Below are 21,506 nucleotides of genomic sequence, written 5' to 3'. Positions count from 1 at the left end.
TTCACTGTAACTGCCCTTTATTTTCAAAAATAAAACACTTCCATATGAGACACAGTAACATAGTTTGATCAGTATTCCAGCTATGCCTTTGAATCTGTACCTCATTATGACTAGAAAATCCTAACAGAAACAGAAGTTGTGACTACTCTTGTTTCCAAAACTGGTGGCAAAAACAGAGGTAGTTTATATTGTTAAAGAAACTGGCAGGATGATATCTCTATTTACTGGATCCAAGCGGTCGCCTTGAATAAACTGCCTCAGCAGGTACACTCACAATGAATCTTTTTTTTGTTTTTTTTAGACAGCAAACATGAACCAGTCGGCTTCCTGAAATCCTGACATGCATGTTTCTTTAGTGCGATAATTGTAATGTAGTTGGTGATAAAAACAAAATTCCAATGATTTTTTTTCTTCGTCATACTGCAGTTTGTAAAACAAAGACAGCAGTTAATTACAGGGTTCCTACAAATTCAAGACGTAATTTTCCAGAAATGGAGGAAGATTTAAGCAATGGAGCAGAAATAAAGTCTGTAAATGCGCATATTTTTTACTATTTTTCCATGTTATTTTCTCCTGTTTGTCCAGATAGTGAAAATACTGAATTCAAATTTGACTCTTTTCCAGACTGCTTAGGAACCATATATTTTAATTTAAAGCTAAAGTTCTGAGTGTAAATAGCTGCACTGGCAGATTACCTTCAGTCTCTAAAATATCTGTAGCCTGGCTGCAAACAAAGCACGTTATTTAGCTAAAGATATTTTCCCTCCTATGTAGAACAATAAATCTAGAAGTAAATCATTTACATGGAATATTGATAGTAAATCTCAGACTCTAATAAACAGTAAAATAAATAAATAAATGGGTTCATAATTTCGCATTGTTGCTTAGTTATTCATTTAGCTCATGTAAAAAGACCAGATGTATTTATGTTTTTTCCTTTATCCATCAAAAACGGCCAATCCCTTCAATGCCTTTGCAAGTAAAATACAACCAGTGATATAAAAATACTAACAATGTATTAAACTGAAACTCTACATCTCCCCCAAGAAACTGGGTGCATACATGACTGATCAAAGGTCCGTTTTCTTTTTACCTCTATAAATAAAAGAAAGTAATAACAACATAATAATACAGCTGCATGAACGTGTTTGTAAAGACATACTAGTTTTTCAAAAGTTAAGAGATTTTAGTTAGTTTAAAAAAAATACATTAAATCAACCAAATGTTTACCAGAAAATGACATGAGAACATTATGTACATGAAAAAAAACAACAACAAAATCATTCAGGAGTGACGGCGCTGTTGTGAGAAAAACAATTCCTACAGAAAGACTGTGGTGAACTTTGCCATATGCATTGATTTTAGATATCAAAGACTCATCTCAATGTTTTTAAATGGTTCTTACACATATAACAGCCAGCGACGTTGACGGTCCTTCTCCTGTTGCAACAGATGTCCAGTTCGTCTGATTTTCCAGCTTATCTCACAATTGAACACGGTTAGTTATACAGTATCTCCTCTGATGGACTGAGACTGAAGTCTCAGTGAGACTGAGGCCCTAATCTGGGTTTGTGAGCCACAGACTCGGGGACGCTCTTGCGTTAGAGCAGTCGTCCCATGAGCAGAGGACCAAACGTTTGTGCCTTTTTGAAATTCGGCACATCCTAAGGTTGCCTGCTGCCTTCACGTCAGTCCAGGGCCTTGAAGGCATCATGCCGCGTCTGCAGAGCCAACATGTAAACTGACGGTGGCAGTCACACAAATCCAGGCTTGATGGAGGATTTGAAACACTTTGGGCAACCCTTCGTCCCGTTTGTTTGCAGACACCTGGGGACAGGACACAGAATAAAGACACGTCTCCGCTAGACCAATACAAATATGCACACCATTTTGAATCATAAGGAAAATCATACATAGTTTTAAAATTGTTCAACAAAGTTTAAAAGCTTAAAAGCAAGGCTTGGATTTGTACTCATTTTTCCTTTACTTTAATATCAATAAAGGAAAAAAAAAAAGTCCAGGACAACCAATTCCCCTGATTGATTACTCACAGTTTTACACTCCACAAATCTGGCTCTTAATTAAGACAGACTCAAGAAATCACCTTTGTATTTTGACACAAATTATGTACAGGGCAAGCATGTGGAAGCAGGTGATCTGATCAAATGAGATCCAAAATCTAGCATTCTGGCCTACATACAAAATGCTGTGTGTGGCCGCCATTACAGAGAAACACGGAAGTGGTGGTATTATGCTTTTAATAGCAGAGATCACAACGCTGGTCAGAACTGAGAGAGATTAATGTAGGGAACTCTTAGAGGAGTTTTTAGGCTGTAAAAGACTTGAGAATGTTTATCTTCTGGCAGGACTTTTTTTTTTAAATTTGCAGTGTTGGCTGAGCTCTCTAGAAGTGCAAAGAAACATACCTAAAAGGATACTTTGCAGCACACTTTTCAAATTTTTATTTGTAAAAAAAAAACCAAAACAACAACAACAAAGTTTGAGGGGTATAAGCACATTAAAACACGCATCAAGCTCCTTGACTATTTTTTTAATGCTCATTTCCTTAGTAGCAATGAATTGAGAGAGAGTAAACACCTACTTGAGATGGAAAATGTGGGAACAGGGTAACGCCTGCAGCTTTTGGTCCCTGTCCCCAATGGACTCCCCACACATGCCGCAGTAGAGCTCCAGCTCCTCCACACACTGCAGGAACTTCACCACCTGCTCTCGCAGCTCCTCCTGCTGCTTGTTGTTGCGGTAGATGCCCTCACGTAGGGAGTGAACCTTCAGGCTGCACAGCTTCGGTACAAGACAAACATCGACATGTAGACCGATGCAGGCTTTGTATCTCATCTGTAAATTTTGCTGATTTTTTATTTTTTTTTTCCCATAAGCTTCAGTTACCTTGTTTCCCATTCCGTCTGCAAGCTCCTGCGCTCGCTCCAAAGATTCAAGAGCCTGAAGAAGAAAAGAAACACACAGAAAACTTATCACAAAAGTTGTTGCTCCAGAAACCAATTAAACAAATTCACCAGTTTCACAAACAGGGTACAGGTATGTATATATATATTTAACTGCACAAACTTTGTCATATTCGTTCTGCAGAAGCCAACATTTTGCAACACCCAGATAGACGTGCGCTTGTCCAAGACGGTTTCCAATCTCGGTCATAATGCCCAGTGCAGACTCGTAACGAGGGAATGCTTTCTAAACGATTTGAAAGAACAACAGCATGTCGTTTATACACATTTCTCAAATAAATAAATGTGTCAGAATAAGAGTCAGGATAAAAAAATTAAAAAAAAAACAATAAAAAAAAAATGCAGATGAACCACATCAACTAGACTGGAAAGACAGGTTCACACTAACACAGAAGCATTAATGTCGCCTTACATTAACATCATGCCTGCAGCGGTGGATGTCTGCAAAGTTCAGTAAGCACAGAGCTTGCAGGGGCCGGTCGCCATGCTGCAGAGCAATCTTCATGGATTCCTGTCAAAGCACAACACAAACGCTGCTTAGAAAGGCTCTCCGTCTCCAGCTTAGGTCACCAACATACACCGCTCAGTTTTTCATGTCAGTAAATGTTCAGAGGGTTAGGATGTGGGTGCTCCGGTATCTGAAGTATCCCAGGTTGTGTAATCTGTTTGGTCAAATGTGATAAATCTGAAACGTCTCTTGTTGCTATACTTTTACACTCCAAAGCAATGACATCAAGTTATTTTTCACCCTCTGTACACAATTAGAACAGGGCGGGGACTCAAGCCGCCCTTTTCATTAACACGTTAAACCAGCGCCTCTGTGAGAACATTTTTGTAGAGGCCTGGACACGGCAGAGCAACTGGAGCTCGCACCTGTCAGCAGTGAGCACAACATACATAACAGAATCCTGGTGAGCAAACCTAAATTGGGAGATTCTTAAAAGTCTGCGAGGAGATTTATGTGATGTGGTTTCCTTTAAAACAATACCTCGCAGCACCCCATGGCGTCGGGCAGACGCTCCAGCTTCCTGTAGGCCACAGACATGTGGAACTGGCTCATGGCGCGATACTTGAGGCTCCAGCTTTTGCCGTAGTCGTTGACGAGCTCAGCTGCCTTGCAGGGGAAGAACAGGGCTTTCTCGTAGTCCTGTCATCAGATATGCAGAATTGCGGTTCTTCAGTTTCAAATAAATAGCATAGTGCACCACTTACGCGCTAGTATGAGAAGTCCCATTTGGCTTTGCCTGCATTCTTTTGACAACACAACTCATGCCAGAGGGACCCAAGCTTCTTCCAGATGTATTTGAGTAAAATAGTAACAACGCACCACCACTCTCCCTCCCCAACCTGTTTCTGCGCACAGAGAGTCGGCTTGCGGAAAGAAGGCAACTGTTCCCCTTTTATAAAACAAGCAAATTCATCAGTTCACAGCGTGGAAAGTAAAGCTCCTCCTATCACTTTCAGTAAATAAATATTATGAGCAGCATGCCTGTTGATCTTCCTAATGATCACTTTACCATAGTAGATAATCCTAATAATTATCCACCTAGTATAAATTTATAAAATTCTGTTAGTCTGTTAATGAACAAATAAATAATCTCCTTAAAAAGACAGCTTTTATTTCATTTGCTTTTTACAATCAATCAATCGTGTTATTTCAGCTGCTATCGACGGAATGACTGTTCTGTTTAAATTGTCTATTATTATTATTATCTAAATCTTCTTGTTCTTTTTTGCTTCAGTTTTTTTGTGCACGTAGGATAATGGCATGACATTTCTATTAGAGGTTGTAGTTGGAAAATCTCACACTGGCCCATGTCTAGACAATGTAATAATTTTAGGCATTTAATATTGATCTGTTTTATCACAATATCACCAACAACTAAACTAAACTAAACTAAACTAAACTAAACTAAACTAAACTAAACTAAACTAAACTAAACTAAACTAAACTAAACTAAACATCTAAGTATTAGCTAGGATGTTGGCTTTGTGGTTCCTCACCCCATCCAGTCTCCTCTTCCTGATTAGCGATCAGAGATTCAAAAGGAACAAAAACTTTGAGTAAAAGTATGATGTCTTAATATTTACATACATATTTTACACAAATTCAATACAATATACTAGCCAGTTGCACTTAAACCTAAAAAGCAGCTAAAATAATATATTAACTATTAGAGATAGAATTTTTCGATCCATATCATGTTTGTTATTTTGATTTTGATGCATGAACTTATGCATATGCATATAAACAGTATATAAACTTCTGCTAAACTTACATTTAGAATCTCACAGAATGACTTGAAGTTTAGCAAGTTGATATGAAATGCTGCTCTTAGCTAATAAGCCAATGAAATGAGGTTCACCTTTTTCAATTCAGCTGTTACAAATTCACTTTTAGATGATACTTTAATTAACTGCAACAGTGTTACCTAGACAAGAGAGATAGGTTCTGTTCTTGAAGTTTCAGAATTTTTGTTTTTTTCTGATTATTATTTTATAGCAGTTGGTCTTTATTCAGAGGTGTCAGGCAAGAAATGTGCAGAGAGAAGAGAAAACATTTAACAAAGATCCTGCGGTTGGGCTTCAAACAAATGTGTATTTCTTGAAAGCAAAGGAAAAGTGTTTGGTTTTTCTTGTAGTCGGCTGTTCATCAGTGCACAACAATTTGTTGGGGAGGGTGGAACGGTATTATTTTAACTTCATTTAAAAAAAAGACTCTTAACTTTAACTTTATTAAAAAAAAGACTCTGGACACTCTGGCACTTTCAATGGCGTCAAAAGGACTAGGAAACTCATAATGAAAATTGTTTTGAGGCTGTTGGTCTTAAATTACATCTGGAATAAATAAAGCTGATTAACAACCAGGTTGAACTGAAACAGCCTACAGAGCTTCAGCATATTATTTTCATAAACAGCAGAATTCAGAACACCTTCAGCTGCACGTAGATGTTTCCCAGACTGCAGCAGACTCTGCACTCCAGCATCTTGTCATCGTTGTTGTGTGCGTAGCGCAGGGCCTTCTCGTAGCTCTCCAGGGCCTTCTGGAAGACGCTGAGGCCCAGGTAGGCGTTGCCCATGCTCAGACACACCTGGCCGTTGAGCTGCAGGCTCACAGTGGTGCCTTGCATGTTTAAGCAGGTCTGGCAGTAAGACACCGTCTTCTGGAAGTCGCACAGCTTCTCGTTGCTACGCGCCAAGTTCAGGTAGCCTTCAGTTAGGTAGTCTGGGTCCTCCATTTCCCGGGCTGTGTCAATCTGTTCGAGGGCGTACTGCAGAGGAACGTGTTGGTAAAGAGAAACAGATAATATGGAGAGAACAAAAAAAGTCTCATTTGAAATGCAGAGCTTTAAGAACTGTGCTGTAATGTGGGAGCTTGGAAACTGCAGCTCAGCTGTGCCTTGAAGGCGGCGCCTGGTCCCCCACAGACGTTTTGCACAGCTGAACGGTTGCCAAGGGAGATTAAAGAATTTCTAAAACATGCATGAAAAAATCAAAGCAATACCCAAAGTCATGTTTCTGCTGAGGGAATAGAGCTGTAAAGCTCTAAAAAAAAATCGATTTTACAAAAGTACTGCCCCTTTAATTCAGTCACATCGAAGCATTTATGAGTTTAAACAGCCAATTTAAGGTTATGCCACAACATTTCAATCAAATTTATATTCAAGCCACTCAGTAGGCCACTCTAACACCTTCCTTTTATTTATTTATGTTTTTTAACCAAAGAGAGAATAAGTTGTTGCTGCTGTGTAACACAAGCACACCTGAGTCTGCAGTAACAACCTGAAAGCCAGACATTCTCCTTTAAGGATTGCTTGTAAAGACTAGAATTGATGACTCTGTCATTTTTGACAAAACCCCATTGTCTTTAACAAGCAATGCAACCCAAAACAATCACACTACTACCACCATGTTTGACAATCATGTTTATTTTTTTATATATATCAGATGTAATGGGACACACGTCTCTTAAATGTTCCCCTTTTGCTTCTGCAGTCCATAGAATGTTTTCCCTAAAAACTTTTTGAGAAACATCTTTGTGTTAGTAGTTTTTTGCCTTGAAACTGTCGCATGGATGCCAAATATGCTGAGTTTCTTTTTTTTTTTTTTGTTGTTGAATCATGAATGCTTAGTGAGTCAACTGATCCCCGCAGTGCTGTAGATGTTATTCTGGATTTTTGGAATACATTTGACTGGCCAGATACTTCTGAACATATTCATCACTGCTCCACGATTTCTCCTTTTGCAGATAATGTCTCACACTCTGGAGTCCCGAAACCTTAGAAATGACGTTGTAACATTTTATACACTTTTAGATCTTCACAACATTGTTTTCATCTTCTCTTTAAGTCCTTTGGATCCATGAGTTTCTGCTTTGAAGCCGTTTTTTATCTACTCTGTCTTGTCAGACGGGTTTGATTTAAAGGATTTCCTGATTCTCCAGATCTGACAGTAATTAGCCCTGGGTGTGGCCATGTCACTGAAAACAGCTTTCCAAAAAATATGAATAATCACAGTTATTTGAGTATTTAATAAGAAGGGAGATTCATTTTTTGCAAAGGCCTAGTCTGATTTTAATAGCTTATATGAATTAAATTATAATTCGAAAACCGTATTTCATAATATTTGGATAATCTGAGAAACTGAGAAAAACACATAGCTGAAAAAGTGTGTGACATGGCAGATTTTCACGGCACTGCATCGTTTTGGTCGTTAAATCTCTTCTTTTTGAAGCCCTCATTAAAACGGCATCATTAAGACTTGGTCCTTTCTGAGAGCAGATGATTATATCAACAAGACACCCTACACTGACTCTTAGGTTGCAGGACACTTATTTACTCTGCATCGCTGGGAAGCCCACAAATGAATACATGTTTCTCAGGATGGCTGTTAATGGTAGGTGGTTACCTTCAAACTCCTTAATGGAAATATTGAAATGCTACAACAGCAGAAGTGAGCTGGCATGTTGACATATGAGGTGATGGGACACTCTGTAACATTCACTCTTCGGATTTACAGCCACTAAGTTACACGGTTCAAATAGAGCAGGACTTATGCAAACGCTCACTTGGCTGGTCAGAGAAAAACGCCTTCAGAAAAGCATGAACTTCATCAGAAAGAATATTCATCAGCACACGTTGAATTCAAAGTGTCAGGTTGCATACCTTAAGCATATCTTTGTACTTTCCCATTTCTGAGTGGGCTGTGATCAGGCACCCGAGAACTCGGAACTTCCCTCCAGGGTCTGAAGTCTTTTCCAGAACTTTTGTCCAGACATGCAGGGCTTTATCCGTCTGATTGGACTGATACAACTTCAGGCCCTTCTCTATCTGCTGCTTGGTTTGGTCCTGGCCCATTTCTGGTGCAATGCGCAACGTGAAAATATTCATTCGCTTAGGCCATGCAGCTTCAGCAAGGCAGGAAGAAAGCAGATCCTTCCTGCACAACTCCAAAGACTCCCTGAAGATGATCCGCTGAGAACGGTTGGTACCAGATCCCGCTCTATCAGCTCCGGCCGAGCTGAGACGGAGACGAAACCGGATCCAGGGAGGGACAACGGTGGCACACCAAGAACATTATCACAGAAATGCCCTGCTGAGAGCTGGAAAACCGATCCTGTTTCGCCTCAGGAGCGCAGAAAATTCTCCTTTATAAATTCCCTTGGAAAAAACATAAAAGATACAAGTATCCCAGCTGAGCGCTGGCAAAGGTTTCCCAGAATATCTTCTCCCTCCACACCCCAGCAAAAGGAATTCTTAGCACCCCCTTCGACCAGCCACCCCACTCCACCTTCCTCCTGCTGCGGCTCCAGCAGATGGCCTTGTCACTCCAGACCATGTGTCCCTTCAGGAATTAATGTTCTGCCCTCAGCAAACTGTCCCAAGGTCACTACAGCTCCTAGCAATCTACCTTTACATGAACCAGACATGACGGAGAGATACACACTGGACAAAATGGAAAAGTCTGGAGCCTTAAAAACAAATGTCCCAGAAAGTCATAGGAGAGGTCAACCACTGTCCCAGGAAGCAACATGCTGCTGTTCCAAGTTTTTGTTGTTGTTTGTGGTAAAAAAGCTGCGTTTCAGACAGTGTTCGTAGTGGCCATAGGTTGTTATCGGTAGTTCTTGTGTAGGCGCATCTGAACCCCGACACCCACCCCTCATCCCGCCGTCAGCAGCCGATGCTCAGAATAGTTTGCCCAGTCTGACATGTTCCTGAGCTTAGGTTTCAGCTGCACAGACTCCAGCAGAACATCAATGGGATCACACTGTTGGCCTCTCTGTAGCAACTCTATATTTCCCTCAACTTTTTCACTCCCAAAAATCAATGCAGGAATTTTTATTAACTTTAATCCTGCTTCTGCTGATTCAAAGACCAGTATATATTTGGTCCCTTTTGAGTCAGCACTTTGTAGAATCACTTTTTATTTCTATATCTCAACCACTTGGGACATTTTGAGTGAAATTGTTGCCCCCTCTGCTTTGCACAAACGATCAAGTTCTATGAGATTTGGATACCTAAATTCATAACTCTTGACACAAATTCTCAATTAGATGCAGGTCATTCTAAGAATATATATGTTTGCTCATTGTAGATCTAGCTGTATGCTTAGTTTTGTTGCATAACTGACCTGTCAGTTGTGTTCCTCAGATTTTATGACATTGTTTTTTTTTTTTTACTAATGTTCGTTAAAAAGCCTTTGAGGATGTAAAAGAACAGCCATATTGAAATGTATACACATTTGGTCTCCAATTACTAATTCGGAAACCTCTGCCTAGTTTCACTGGATTTTATTTAAGGGTATCAAAACAAAAGAGCATCAACAGCAAATGCACACACTTAAAAAAACAAAACAAAAGTACCATGTGTGTTCTACTTATTTACCTGCTACTTTAGATGAAGTAGAATTAGACAGTTTAAAAATCCTTCATTTGATCTTTAATCTTATTTTTAAGAGTTGAACTGTGTGACTGGAAAACTGTTTCCAAATAAATCCCAGCAAGACTCAGTGGTTCTGCTAATCTACCTTTTCTGTCTCTGCCTATTTGTTAAACACAGCAAGAAACCAAATACTGTTGATCTACCATAAAATATCAGTAAAACATATTTGTAGTTCAACAAGTATTAATAAATTTACAAGGCACTGCATTTTTTTTAATCATGTATTTTTGAAGGGTTTTAAAAACATCCATTACTTGAAGACTTTGAAGGCTGGTTGACCAGATAAAAACTAAAAGCGACTCTATGCAGGATTTCCCATTTATCAGAACACATGAACTCGAACCAGTACCGCATACATAAAAAATGCAAATGTTGTAAAAGCTACAAAACATTCTCTGATATTGTGTTTACAGACTTAAAATGTGTGAAGACTTAGCCACTTTCAGCAGCCTGGTGATTACAATGCAGTTTTTCTTTTTTTACTGACCACTAAAGCACTTCATGCATGCTAATATACGAGCAGTGCACAGGAAACAACAGCTTTGATCATCACTGGTCACAGTGTTACGACACATTCGGTCCCCCAGCTAAGAGATACACAACAACACGCTGATACAGAAGCATCTCACAGACACGGCTGAGGTTTTGGAATGGCTAACGCAGCTGAGTGGGAATCTTTTCAGCAGATCTGAAGTCACACCAACGTCTGTCACCTGACTCATTGCGATGATTGTGGACCGTAGATCGGAAATCCTCAGGCCAGTACAAACTGCCAGTTCGTTAGGAGGATCTTTATACCTTTGATGACCGAGACCACAGATGTGGCCGGGTTAAACTTTAACGTGTTAGCGTCGCCTTTCTTACACTTGTCCCTGAAGACGTATATGCAGCCGTTACAGCTGGCCACCTTCCACAGGGAAGGGATGCAGCTCCACACCTCCGGGAAGCGCAGCCGCGTGAAGCTCTCCAGCAGAGGGTTGTAGCACACCAGCGAGTCCCCTTCGCCTACGATGAAGATGACGTCCATGTGGACGGCGGCGTGCATGCAGCCGGCAAACGGCAGCATGTACGGCTTGATCTGGCACTTCTGGGTGGAGGTGTCGAAGCACTGGATGAGACGGGACGGCTTTGTGAAAAAGTCCATGTCGTTCTCCTCGCCTCCGAGCAGGTAGATGGTCCCTCCCAGGTTGACGCCGGCGGCCCCGGACACGGCTGTGTCCAGCTGGCTCGTCTCTGTCCACATGTTGTCCTTCACTGTGTAGTAAATGATGGCGTTCGACAGCGTGTCCTGTAGCGTCTTCCCGCCCAGCGAGTAGATTGCGTCTTCAGAGGCCACCGACACCATGGTGTGATGGAGGCGGTCTCTAGGCAACGGTGCACAGCGCTCCCAGTCCATGGTGTGCATGTTGCACTTCCACATGCGGCGGGGGATGGACCCCCCCACCACGTACAGGTCCCCGCCGTGTTTACAGGCGGCGGTGATCTGATGGCAGAGACTGTTCTGGCCGCTCACGCTGATGGCATCGTCCTCATCACAATGCAGAGACACGGCGAGGGAGTGAGTCCTCGTCTCCTCTTTACCGATCAGGTAGATGTGGACGTTCTCCCCGATTTCCTGCCACGGACCCAGAAAGAAATTTTAGTCACAGAACCAATGACGAGAACCAATCACCTTATGATTATTATTACTACTATTTTCTGTTTTGTTTTGTTTGTTTCAAAATTATTAGCTACATGTTGGAACCTGAAAGCCCCTTTCTTTCCATCAGGTTCAATGTTTGACACATTGAAATGTTGAATAACTTCTTTGTTCTGTACCTTTTTAAAACCCTGGAGAATAAAATAACTTATCAACAAGACGTGAAAAGAAAAACTGGAAATCTGACACTAGCTGATAAAAACCTGATTGGCAGGTGTTCAAATTCTACCTTCAGATTCTCCTGGAGAAGGCAGGAGAACTCCTCTCTCTCGACCTTGTTGTGGTTTATCCACGACTCGATGGCCATCGTTGGATTCTGGGAGCTGGGAACGCCATCTAAACACAGAGACAGAGCCGACTGAGCAGCGTCGATCAACAGAGGTTGCAATTCTTATGCTTTTAAATCTGCCCAACAGTAATACCCTTGATGATGTCCAGCAGCAGGCAGAGGGGCAGATTGAGATATTCTTCGGTCTGATGCAGCTGAGCGAGGTGGATTTTAGCACACTGCTTGGCTGCGGTATACAGCTCCTGGTCACTGTGTCTGTCTGCAAGCCACATCACCTAGAATTTTTTTTTTTTTTAAACAGAAAAAAGATTTAGTATGAATGTTCTAAATCAGCCTGGCCTGCTACGCCAGTGACAAATCAATAAAGACTTCTGATTCTGGTCTGCTCCTCATCCCCAGAACCAGGACCAAACATGCAGCTTCAAGGCACTACAAAGCTGGAACACACCTCCAGAAAATTGTAAAGGAGCTGAAACAATAAGTTCCTTTCAATATAAACTAAAAATCCACATATTTAGAGTTGCTTTTGAGACATTATAAATGAAACAATCAACATTTTGATGTGTAACAATTGACAAAATATAATGCTTCAATCGTTGACTGTGTGTTCTGTGACTTTGTATTTCTGTGTTTTATGGTGCAAAGCACTTTGACCTGCTTTGTTGCTGAAAACGTGCTGTACAAATAAACTTGACTGATTGATTGAAATCACCTGCAAGCAATTCTTGACCTCCACCGTCCGCGAGAGGAAGCGGGAGCACTCCTCAAACAGAGCCGTCAGCTGGTACATGTCCGCCATCTCGTAGGTATCCTGCAGCTCCTCCACCCGCAGCTTGATGGTGCCGTGGTAGATGTAGTCGACCAGCAGCTGGAAGACGGAGGCGCTCACGTCCTTCAGCTCGATGAAGCGGTTGTGGGACTCTTTGAGGTTGGAGGTGAACATGGAGCGGAAGAAGCTGCTCTGCGCCGACAGCACCAGCCGGTGCAGGTGAAACTGCCTTTCATCCACGGTGACGGTGACGTCCGCAAACAGGCCGTCCTCCAGGCACAGGTCCATGATGCTCTTCACCACGCGGCTGGAATGAGAGCGGTCAGTGAAGGTGTATCCGAGGAAGTAGTTCTCCTCTCCCACAGAGCCGCCCTCCTCACCGGACTCCATCTTCGCTGCCTTCCATGTTAAAAACAAATGTTGACACCGGATTATTAGGGGAAGATGAACAGTGGATTAGATGAAGGAAGTTGGTTATCATTTATCGGTGGCTTTACAGCAACTGTAAATGCATATTAAATGTATTAGTGGAGACATAAACTGATGAGACATGAACTGATCCACCAGTTGCTCCACATGTATCTCGGCGTGATTTTGGAGAACCGGATAACTTGGTACACATACATGTACGTACAAAGATCTCTTACGTATTGTAGCTTTTTAAAACATTCAGCTTTTACTGTTTATTCTTAGGGCGACGGTAATGCTACCTATGTTTTTTTTTTTGTTCTTCATACAAAAAATAAGTAATACAATTAAAACGGATACAGCATGTTTTGAATGTTCCCTTTTTATAATCGGCAGGTCTGAAAAGTAATATCTTTATTTTATTTATGAGTAAAATGTTTCGTTTGATAATGTATTAACCCATGGATTGAATAGGATGCTGTAAACGAGTGGAGTTCGTTGGTTTTATTTTTGTTTATAAAGCTGTTTCCTCACTGACTACAATTCCTCAATTTGGACAATGAAGTTTATATTACTAACTTCTGAGTTTTTGCAGAAATATGTAAATATGCACCACTCAAAAGCTCTGTTCTATTGACTCGTATTCAAATATTCAGATGTGTTTATTAGCTGTTTTTTTTTTACGATGAACAATTAAATCGTTCAGTCTATACACGTTTTCTAATAAAAGGTCTTCAACATGTAAAGAGCAACCAAAACAAATAAAGTGATGCTGATTGGCTAAGCTAGGTTACCGCTAGCTGTGCTGTTGTGTTTATCTCCCGCTAGCGCCCGCAGCAGAAAGCCGCCTGCTTGTTTTTCTTTTAAATGTTCTACCAAAATATTCTGAAGAAAACATGGAACTAAACAAAACTCGCCTAACTGTGATAGCCATGCAGTTACGCTACCTTTATTTGCACTGTCTCAGCATTCAGAGGCAGCTGAACTGTTCACCGGAATAACTGCTGTAAAAGGTTAAACTAAGGAAGCTCCAAACGCTTACCGCCCCCTTGTGGCAGAACCTCATTACTGCAGATTCTTATTCAAAACAACAAAACAATGTAATTGAATCTCAGTAGGCATACGTAAATGAAGCACACCTTCACAGGTGTGTTAAAAACGTTCATTAGCAAATTGCATGAAGAAGAAGTGGAGTTGAGCAGTTTTGACAGAATTTCCTCCTGGAAGTCAGTCTGAGAGGTCCTATTTAGATTACCTACATTCATATTTTCATAAAAACTTTTGATCATAAAACTGACTTAGGATAGATCCTCTGGGAATGCTTTCTTCCCTACAGTTTCCACGTGATGTTTTTTTTCTACCCTACAATCTAAGGATGAGAACTGAGAGAAGAATTCAGATTTTCCTTTCCTGTGCTTGGCATTCAGATAAAATATTTAAGTGAAACTTTTCACTTTACTGTTTTGCAAGATGAAGAAATAAAATATCTAAATTAGAAAAATTTTCCACAACCTAGACTTGCTCCAGAGGAACCATCTGGTTTCTGCCTGTTTTTCAAGCTGAAAAAAAAAATCTGTGGTATTCAGGGGACGTTTTCTTCTTTCCATGAGTGGAGAGGTAGGGCAGATGTTGCTTTTCCTCTTTTTGTTCTAAGCTAGAGAGGCATGAATGCACAACTAAGACTCTGGCTCCCAATTATTCTATGGCTTTGGCTTGGTCAAGTGCTGCAAGGTGAGTAAAACGGGACATTCTGATAGTTTATGCCGTTACACTAAGGTAATTCATGTGTTCAGTTTGCGTTGTATACTGAAGTAATGACAGTTATAATCAGTACATCAGCTCAATTTTTAGCAGCAATATAATTAAATCTATGACAATTATATTTTTTCCTCTTCAGATGTGGCAGCAGGCTCAGGTCCAAATGCTGATCTCTCCGATGCAAACCTGATGTTTGAGGTAGCTTTATGTCCGACTTCAACAAAAGTATAGATGACCAAAGCATCTATGCCGTTTCTTTTCTACAGTAAAAACATTTTCTGTATTCACAGATTTTACTGAGTGGTGTTGAGTTAAACAAGGATAACAATGTTTTCCTGTTGGACGAAGAGCTGGCATCGATGAGGAAAGGGCGGGAATTCTTGTCTCAGATCAATGACGGCATTCCGAGGACTCGGACCTCGACAGAGCTCATGATGAAGACGCGGGAGGCTCGTCGGAAGACTCCTCTGACTCGGGATCAGTTTGAGAACCTGGTTCTGAGCATGGTGTACTCTGCTCTGCAGGTTGGGGCCCAGAGGAACAAGGAGGAGCGAGAGGCTTGGGGTGGAGTGCTTGTCCAGCTGGCAAACATCACCACCTATGACTTAAGGGGAGGTTTTCTCTACAATTATGCTTAGAGAAATTATAAAGATGGAAGCTTTGATCTTAAAATTAGACAGGAAAATAATTTTTTTTGTAAAGAAATATCCAGCAATATACAAATGAAGATATTTATTATTTTACAGTAGAAAAAGTGAAGGGAAAATGTACACAGCCCTGCAAATACGAATGGTTCATATAAAATACGACACTTTTCAACATGCAAACAATCCCTGATGTTGGAAACACAAAACGCTAACGGAGAAATGTACAAAAATAAACTTAAATTTCTCAGCTCTCTACAGTTTCCTCTTCCGAGTTTGTTTTTGTTTGGTGCACCCGGTTTTGGTTTTGGTCTCGGTTTCTTCCATAGAAGCTAGCTTTTTCTTCAGCTTAGCATCCCTGGTCGAACCCCTCCGGTCTCTGCCAGAGCGCTGCTGACCCCTCCGCTGACCTCTGACCCCGTCCGCTGAAGCCGACGTTTCCTCGATCGGTTTGTGTCGGCCGCTGACCAGCGACTCGTCGTGGTCCCAGATCAGTAGCGTCACGCCTGAGAGCAACCGGAAAGAGTTTTTCCTGCTTAATTCAGCTTTTATTCTTCTTAAACTTTTTTCACATTTACTTATGCGACACTTCACAAACTGTAATGAATTTACTGACATGAAAACACAAAGTAGCACATAACTGAGGTGAAGGAAATAACTGATGATTTTCACAAATATAAATGTGGAAAGGGTGTTTTTGTGTCATCCATCCCCCTTTATTCTAATACCTCTAAATCTAAATAAAATCCAGTGCAGCCAAAAGTCACATAAGAGCTGCAGAGATCCACGGCGCTTGTGGGAAAATATTAGTTATGTACGACCAGAGGGGTCAATTCTGGCCTTGGAAAAAAATAGAGTGACAAAAGGACTTATAGCAGGATAACAATCCTTAAGATACAGAAACAGTTTAAATGTAGTGATTTAGACTAAATCATGTGTCAAAATGAACCAAAACAGATCTTATTTTCCAAGAAGAATGAGCGAATTTATTCACTACTTTGCATTGGTGAGTCGTATAAAATATCCCAATAAAATCCACTGACATTTTGAAGCTTTAACACAACAAAATATGATTCAGGTTTAACAGGTGGAACTATGAAGACAACTCACCCATTCCAGATCCGATGACGTCACCCATTGGACTGAACTTGTTGATCTGTAGACAAAAAAAAACAAACAAAAAGAATCTCTTGGTTTAAAAAGGTTCTGAATTAGTTCATTTTAACTTGACTTTTTAAATGAAGTGATACTTACAGATTTGATCCCTGAGGCCGTGGAATCATACATCTGAAACACCAACTCCCCACTGTTGGAGTCAAAGACGTCAATGGTCCTCTGATCTCCGGTGCAGATGCGGTCATCAGGGTATCGGCCCGCCACAATCAGGTCGTACAGGGGATGCCAGGTGGCCTACAGAACAATCAGTCATTGTTTTGTTGTTAGACTCTCATAAAAAAAAAAAATAAATCATCTTTCTACATCCATACTGCCTAACATATGATGTTTTAGTCATAAAACCAGATGGATTTTATTTTTTAATCAAATGTTAATTCCCACTGAAATAAACTTGGAAGAGAGACAACAGACCTTGATGGGTGTGAGGTGCTGAAACTGCCTGTGTGGGTGCTGAATGATGTGCTGAGGCTTCGACCAATCAGAGGAGGAGTACACCCGGATCTGGTCGTGCTGATCTGTTGTGAGCAGCTTGGTGGCGTCCAAAGGGTTGAAATAGGCTGCAGTAGATTAACAGAACGGGTTTCCTTTAGGTTTTTATCTCTTAATAAAGTCCTAACTTCCAATTTATTCAAATATTCGCTCTCATTTCTCATATTAAATCATGCTGAGAGATGATTTGATCACAGCCCTTTGAGAGGAAGCAGTTTTTTTTAAAGATATCTGGTATAAAGTAAACTAGAATCCAAACATTTATCCGTGCTGTATGAAAATATTATTCTTAACCATTTAACAATACTTAGTAAAACTTCTTCCTTTAAAAGGCCAAAAGTATTTTCTACCAGCTAAATGCTAGAATAATAGAGAATTTCTATTATTATTAAACAACCCCAAAAAATTCAGAGTTCAGTTTCTTTTTGTTTTTTTTTTTCTTGTTTCTTTCACTCTGGGCTAGCAGCAACTTTCTGGAGTGAAGCCTGAAGAATTTCAAATCAATCTAAAGATAATTAATTTTTCTTCTGATACTTGACATCAAAAAGGTTGGATTGCTTCAGTATGAACAACCAGACTTATAAAGAACAATAATAATAAAAAAAAAAGTTTACCAAAGACACAGAATTCCAACCTGAGTTGACAGCTCTCTCGTGAGGCATTTCGTAGAGGAAGCTCGTCTTGTCCTTGATGTTCCTCAGGTCCCAGAGCTTCACCGTGTGATCAACCGAGGCCGTCGCCAGCAACCAGTCGCATCGGGAGTTAAACTCTGCATGCGTCACTTTGGCTTTGTGCAACTTACTGCTGAAAATCTAACGATTAAACAGAGCAAACGCAACATAACCGTCGTATTTCTCTTGACTGGAAGTGATACCGACTTTGATTTCACCAAGTTTCTTCTTTCTTCCTGAACATGAACAAAACGACCAATTTAGCCGCTACCAATTGCAGACCTTTTACGTCTTCAATCCTTTGCTTTAAATAAAGTCTCGACTCAGATTCATTTAGCGCATGTAAAAAATAAAGCACATTTTTAGAAGACTGCTGTGAAATGGCTGTAAGAACAAACCTTTTTCCCATCCAGACCCACAAGCAGAAGCTCTCCCATGTTGTCCCCAGTCACAAGCATCTGCCGACTCACAGACACGTCGACACAGCAGTACCAAAAGCTGGGGAAAAAATAAGGACAACCATTTAGGAAATGTAAGCAATAATCAGTGAAGTGGTGTCATGTGCGACATTTGTGATAAATAATAGTTAAAAACATTACAGCAATTTAGAAAGATGCAGAATTCAGTCTACTCATTATGTAACATTCAACCCCTAGCAAACTTTTTTTATGGTTTAGTACTTAATCAAACAAAACAATAGAAATAAACTAATCTGTTTGGAGGTTTAGAGAACGACTTTTAGACACAAAAAACCAACTTGGGATAGTTTATACATAAAAACAGAGCAAAAAAAACATAAAACTAGAAAAGCACAAACAGTTTGTATTGTGCCTCACAAATATATCAACACAACTCTAACATTTTGTCATACTGCAGCCACAAACCTTTTTACATAAAAACCAAAAGTAGTGACTCGACTTGTTGAGTAGCTCCTCTAGATTTGTCATGGGCCTTTTTGCTGCTTCAAAATGATGCTCTCTTTGCTCAGCGTGTCATTTTAGGATGTCAGTCATGTTTTAGTGGGTGCACCTTTTTGTTTTTTCAGATGATTTATTTAAGGGCGCACTGATTGCAGTTTTCTGGCCAATCATAGATCTTTAAAAATTCGAACCTGATGATTCTGGCTGATAAAGAGTTTTCTCTATAACCGACACTGCGACAAACTGTTTTATTTTTATATGCGCTAAATGAATCCGAGTTGAGAATTTATTTAAAACAAAGGATTGAAGATGTAATCCTATATGGTATAGCAGCATATAGTTGCTCTAAATTGCCAACTTAGCAACAAGAGTTGCTAAGTTCTTTCTACATCCATAGTGCCTAAAATAAGATTATTTTAGTCATAAAACAAGATCGATTTTTTTTAAATCAAATGTTTATAAAAGTTGTATTCCAAATAACGGTCGCACTTTTAAAAAATCTTTACATTTAGATATAGTTGTTGCAACACATGAAATCGCCACAGAGATTTGTGGTTGTAATGTGACAAAAACAAAAATAGTTCAAAGCTTATGAATTTTTGGCAAATGTTGCCACCGTCAAGCATCAGTCTTCCTTCCAGTTTCCTCACCAAACACTGTGGTGATCATGACCGCAGTCTTGCGTTCTGGACAGCAGGGTGGGAGTGTGGCCCTCAAAGCTATGCAGGGTCAATGTCCCCTCGCCAGAAGCCGCATAAATTCTGGAGAAGTCTGTGGGGCAAAACTTCATCTCGCCAATGAAGTCTCCCGCTCCGTTCTGCACACACAAGTACAAATGCAGGCCAATAATGCATTCGCTTTGCATGAAAATGCCTAAATCTGTAGGGGCCGCCTGATAAGAAGACTGATGCCAGACTGAGTGAGCTTATAGCCCTGATGGAGAAAAAAAAGGGCTACTAGTCTTACTTCAGGGAGTCTGTGTATGTAAACACTGTTAGGGTTGTCCCACTGAAATCCTGCAGCTCTGTTGTACCGCCCATAGATGAGGTGAACAGCTGACTGGGATTTAACAGGTTAAACTTCATGTCTGTCACTGAGTATCCAGCCCCCATCTAAGCACAGAATCAAAAATGGGTTGTCGAAAGGCACATCTAGGATGCACACTTCTACAAATCCACCTGCTTTCTTTAGCCACAAAAGGATCGCAGATGATTATAAAGATCATCTACAGGACCCCTCTATGCTGTTGAGATAAACCCAATCAGACGCATCAACTCACCCCTCGAGTAAAGCTTTTCGTTTCAGACTTCTCAAAGTCCCACAGAAAAATGTCCCCCCCTTTTGAGGCTGCAGCCACAGTGGTGGGATGAGTGGGGTGCCACTCCAAGCAGGTGATTCTGCGATCAAATGGACTGCTGGCGCCATGAAAATGGTAGGAAGACAGAGATCGAACAAACGGCTCCTGGAGACACTGCGAGAGACAGAAAAAGTTTTTAAACCGGATTTTTACTCGGTGCGCTGCACAACACTGCAGGAAAAATCCAAGCCTGGCCTAAACATGTCTGTTGTTACGGCTCTTCTCATTCTCAACTGACATTAATCTCTGATCATCCCCGTCAGGAATAATTTTGTGCATAAATGTACAACCTAAATAAGTTCGAGAGGCATGTAGAGTTTTTCCAAGGCTCTGTGCAACGCTGGAAAAACATCCCTCAAAATTTTATGCAGAGAATAATTTCTGCAGGAATTGGTGGCGCACACAAATGAGATATCGAGGTGAGCATCTGAAATCATACAATCATATATTTGATTAAAAGAGAATGAAAATATCCAATTGTGTGGAAATAAATGTCTTGTTGATTAGGTCCAGTGACAATTTCCTGCCTGGCTACAGGTAGCTCCAATTTGCCCGCAGTTCAATCACCATAATGAGAATATCTTCTCATAATCCATAACACTTCAAATTTGGAAGAAAACCTGCTACAGCAGCAGAAATTTGGCAAACAAATTGCCTCTGTAGTTTGTTCTTGTTTTTAATCATTATCAACTGCTGTCACTAAAGAGAAATTAGGGATCATTTCACCCCTACATACAGACTGCCTTTACTGATCCTGAACTATGCAGAGATGTTTACCTGTCTCATCTGAGAGCGGAGACTCTGGCCCAAAGAACTCTTGTATATATAGTGCAGGATACTCCCAGGGCCATTCTTCCTCTGGACTCCTGCAGAACTGTGAGAAGGCCCTGCAAAACGAAGACACCCATTCATTCAGCTATCATAACTAGAACAATACTGGCACAATGAGTCACGGAAGCCGTCCAATCGATGCAGCACACCCGCGTTAGATGTTTCTCCATCTATCTTGTCTCGCAGTTTTTTACTCAGCGACGTGTCTTCCGCAGCTCCTTTCTTCACTTTACTTTTTGATCCATTTGCCTGTGACTTGGTGGGCTCGCTTTTCATTTCTCGGCCTGTTAAATCGACGACACAACACGAGAAGAGTGATTTGACTCGACAACAATCAATCTGCCTTCATGCATAATGTTCGAAACTGGCGCTTACCTGTGGTGGTCAGCTGGGAGAGCTGGACGAGCTAAAAAATCAACATAAGAAACTTCTGTGTTTGCGTAACACTGTATGCACGTGACTTCAATGGCTGCAGGTTTGTGTTTTGTAACCTCTGTGTTATACAGTCGGAGCACGGCAGGGGGCGCTGGTTACTCAAGAACAACTTCACTGGATGTTCGAAAAAAGGAC

The 21,506-nt window shown here is 40.7% G+C and overlaps 4 protein-coding genes across 7 annotated transcripts; 1 reads left to right on the top strand and 3 right to left on the bottom strand.

The window, feature by feature from the left end:
- rapsn (receptor-associated protein of the synapse, 43kD) lies at positions 1 to 9,141 on the bottom strand. Of its 2 annotated transcripts, XM_008412158.3 has the most exons (8): positions 8,150 to 9,139; positions 5,918 to 6,256; positions 3,973 to 4,131; positions 3,397 to 3,495; positions 3,088 to 3,210; positions 2,908 to 2,961; positions 2,603 to 2,802; positions 1 to 1,827 (listed from the first exon to the last, which is right to left on the bottom strand). In XM_008412158.3, the coding sequence occupies exons 1-8, from the start codon at positions 8,372 to 8,374 to the stop codon at positions 1,755 to 1,757; spliced, it is 1,272 nt and encodes a 423-aa protein (XP_008410380.1). In that variant the 5' UTR covers positions 8,375 to 9,139; the 3' UTR covers positions 1 to 1,754. The 2 variants fall into 2 exon arrangements, with proteins under 2 accessions (XP_008410380.1, XP_081464356.1); XM_081608230.1 differs by lacking the exon at positions 2,603 to 2,802 and having other exon boundaries at positions 8,150 to 9,141.
- A 618-nt stretch (positions 9,142 to 9,759) lies between these two features.
- kbtbd4 (kelch repeat and BTB (POZ) domain containing 4) lies at positions 9,760 to 14,131 on the bottom strand. Of its 2 annotated transcripts, none has more exons than XM_008412160.3 (5): positions 14,038 to 14,131; positions 12,626 to 13,081; positions 12,047 to 12,188; positions 11,854 to 11,960; positions 9,760 to 11,540 (listed from the first exon to the last, which is right to left on the bottom strand). In XM_008412160.3, exons 2-5 carry the CDS (start codon positions 13,070 to 13,072, stop codon positions 10,680 to 10,682), a joined length of 1,557 nt encoding a protein of 518 aa, XP_008410382.1. In that variant the 5' UTR covers positions 13,073 to 13,081; positions 14,038 to 14,131; the 3' UTR covers positions 9,760 to 10,679. The 2 variants fall into 2 exon arrangements, with proteins under 2 accessions (XP_008410382.1, XP_017160888.1); XM_017305399.2 differs by having other exon boundaries at positions 12,626 to 12,989; positions 14,038 to 14,129.
- A 105-nt stretch (positions 14,132 to 14,236) lies between these two features.
- Positions 14,237 to 15,748, top strand: LOC103466528 (protein FAM180B). The gene is made up of 3 exons (XM_008412165.3): positions 14,237 to 14,821; positions 14,988 to 15,046; positions 15,139 to 15,748. The coding sequence occupies exons 1-3, from the start codon at positions 14,755 to 14,757 to the stop codon at positions 15,484 to 15,486; spliced, it is 474 nt and encodes a 157-aa protein (XP_008410387.1). The 5' UTR covers positions 14,237 to 14,754; the 3' UTR covers positions 15,487 to 15,748.
- On the bottom strand, positions 15,566 to 21,467 carry ddb2 (damage-specific DNA binding protein 2). 2 transcript variants are annotated; one of them, XM_008412163.3, is made up of 11 exons: positions 21,312 to 21,467; positions 21,086 to 21,220; positions 20,883 to 20,992; positions 20,028 to 20,219; positions 19,715 to 19,860; positions 18,227 to 18,326; positions 17,792 to 17,969; positions 17,080 to 17,225; positions 16,747 to 16,902; positions 16,603 to 16,648; positions 15,566 to 15,998 (listed from the first exon to the last, which is right to left on the bottom strand). In XM_008412163.3, the coding sequence occupies exons 2-11, from the start codon at positions 21,210 to 21,212 to the stop codon at positions 15,748 to 15,750; spliced, it is 1,452 nt and encodes a 483-aa protein (XP_008410385.1). In that variant the 5' UTR covers positions 21,213 to 21,220; positions 21,312 to 21,467; the 3' UTR covers positions 15,566 to 15,747. The 2 variants fall into 2 exon arrangements, with proteins under 2 accessions (XP_008410385.1, XP_008410384.1); XM_008412162.3 differs by lacking the exon at positions 19,715 to 19,860 and adding an exon at positions 19,399 to 19,565.
- Between the last annotated feature and the right edge of the window lie 39 nt (positions 21,468 to 21,506).

This window comes from Poecilia reticulata, chromosome 6, assembly GCF_904066995.2.
Source record: "Poecilia reticulata chromosome 6, P_reticulata-male-v2, whole genome shotgun sequence".
Lineage (NCBI taxonomy): Eukaryota > Metazoa > Chordata > Actinopteri > Cyprinodontiformes > Poeciliidae > Poecilia > Poecilia reticulata.
This window is presented reverse-complemented; position numbering and strand designations above follow the sequence as displayed.

Bases quoted from the DNA above. Each gene is read 5' to 3' on its own strand.
- rapsn (XM_008412158.3), bottom strand. From the start codon at position 8,374: ATGAATATTTTCACGTTGCGCATTGCACCAGAAATGGGCCAGGACCAA. The intron at 3,211-3,396 runs GTAAGGCGACAT...CAAATCGTTTAG, and splicing joins GCTGCAGGCATGATGTTAAT to AAAGCATTCCCTCGTTACGA. The intron at 2,803-2,907 runs GTAACTGAAGCT...CTTGTACCGAAG, and splicing joins CAGACGGAATGGGAAACAAG to CTGTGCAGCCTGAAGGTTCA.
- kbtbd4 (XM_008412160.3), bottom strand. From the start codon at position 13,072: ATGGAGTCCGGTGAGGAGGGCGGCTCTGTGGGAGAGGAGAACTACTTC. The intron at 12,189-12,625 runs GTGATTTCAATC...AAAAAATTCTAG, and splicing joins AGGTCAAGAATTGCTTGCAG to GTGATGTGGCTTGCAGACAG. The intron at 11,541-11,853 runs GTAGAATTTGAA...GGTCCGTGGCAG, and splicing joins TTCTCCAGGAGAATCTGAAG to GAAATCGGGGAGAACGTCCA.
- LOC103466528 (XM_008412165.3), top strand. From the start codon at position 14,755: ATGAATGCACAACTAAGACTCTGGCTCCCAATTATTCTATGGCTTTGG. The intron at 14,822-14,987 runs GTGAGTAAAACG...TTTCCTCTTCAG, and splicing joins GCTTGGTCAAGTGCTGCAAG to ATGTGGCAGCAGGCTCAGGT. The intron at 15,047-15,138 runs GTAGCTTTATGT...CTGTATTCACAG, and splicing joins ATGCAAACCTGATGTTTGAG to ATTTTACTGAGTGGTGTTGA.
- ddb2 (XM_008412162.3), bottom strand. From the start codon at position 21,212: ATGAAAAGCGAGCCCACCAAGTCACAGGCAAATGGATCAAAAAGTAAA. The intron at 18,327-19,398 runs GTGAGGAAACTG...TTTTTTCCCCAG, and splicing joins CATGATCACCACAGTGTTTG to CTTTTGGTACTGCTGTGTCG. The intron at 15,999-16,602 runs GTGAGTTGTCTT...GGTTGCTCTCAG, and splicing joins CGTCATCGGATCTGGAATGG to GCGTGACGCTACTGATCTGG.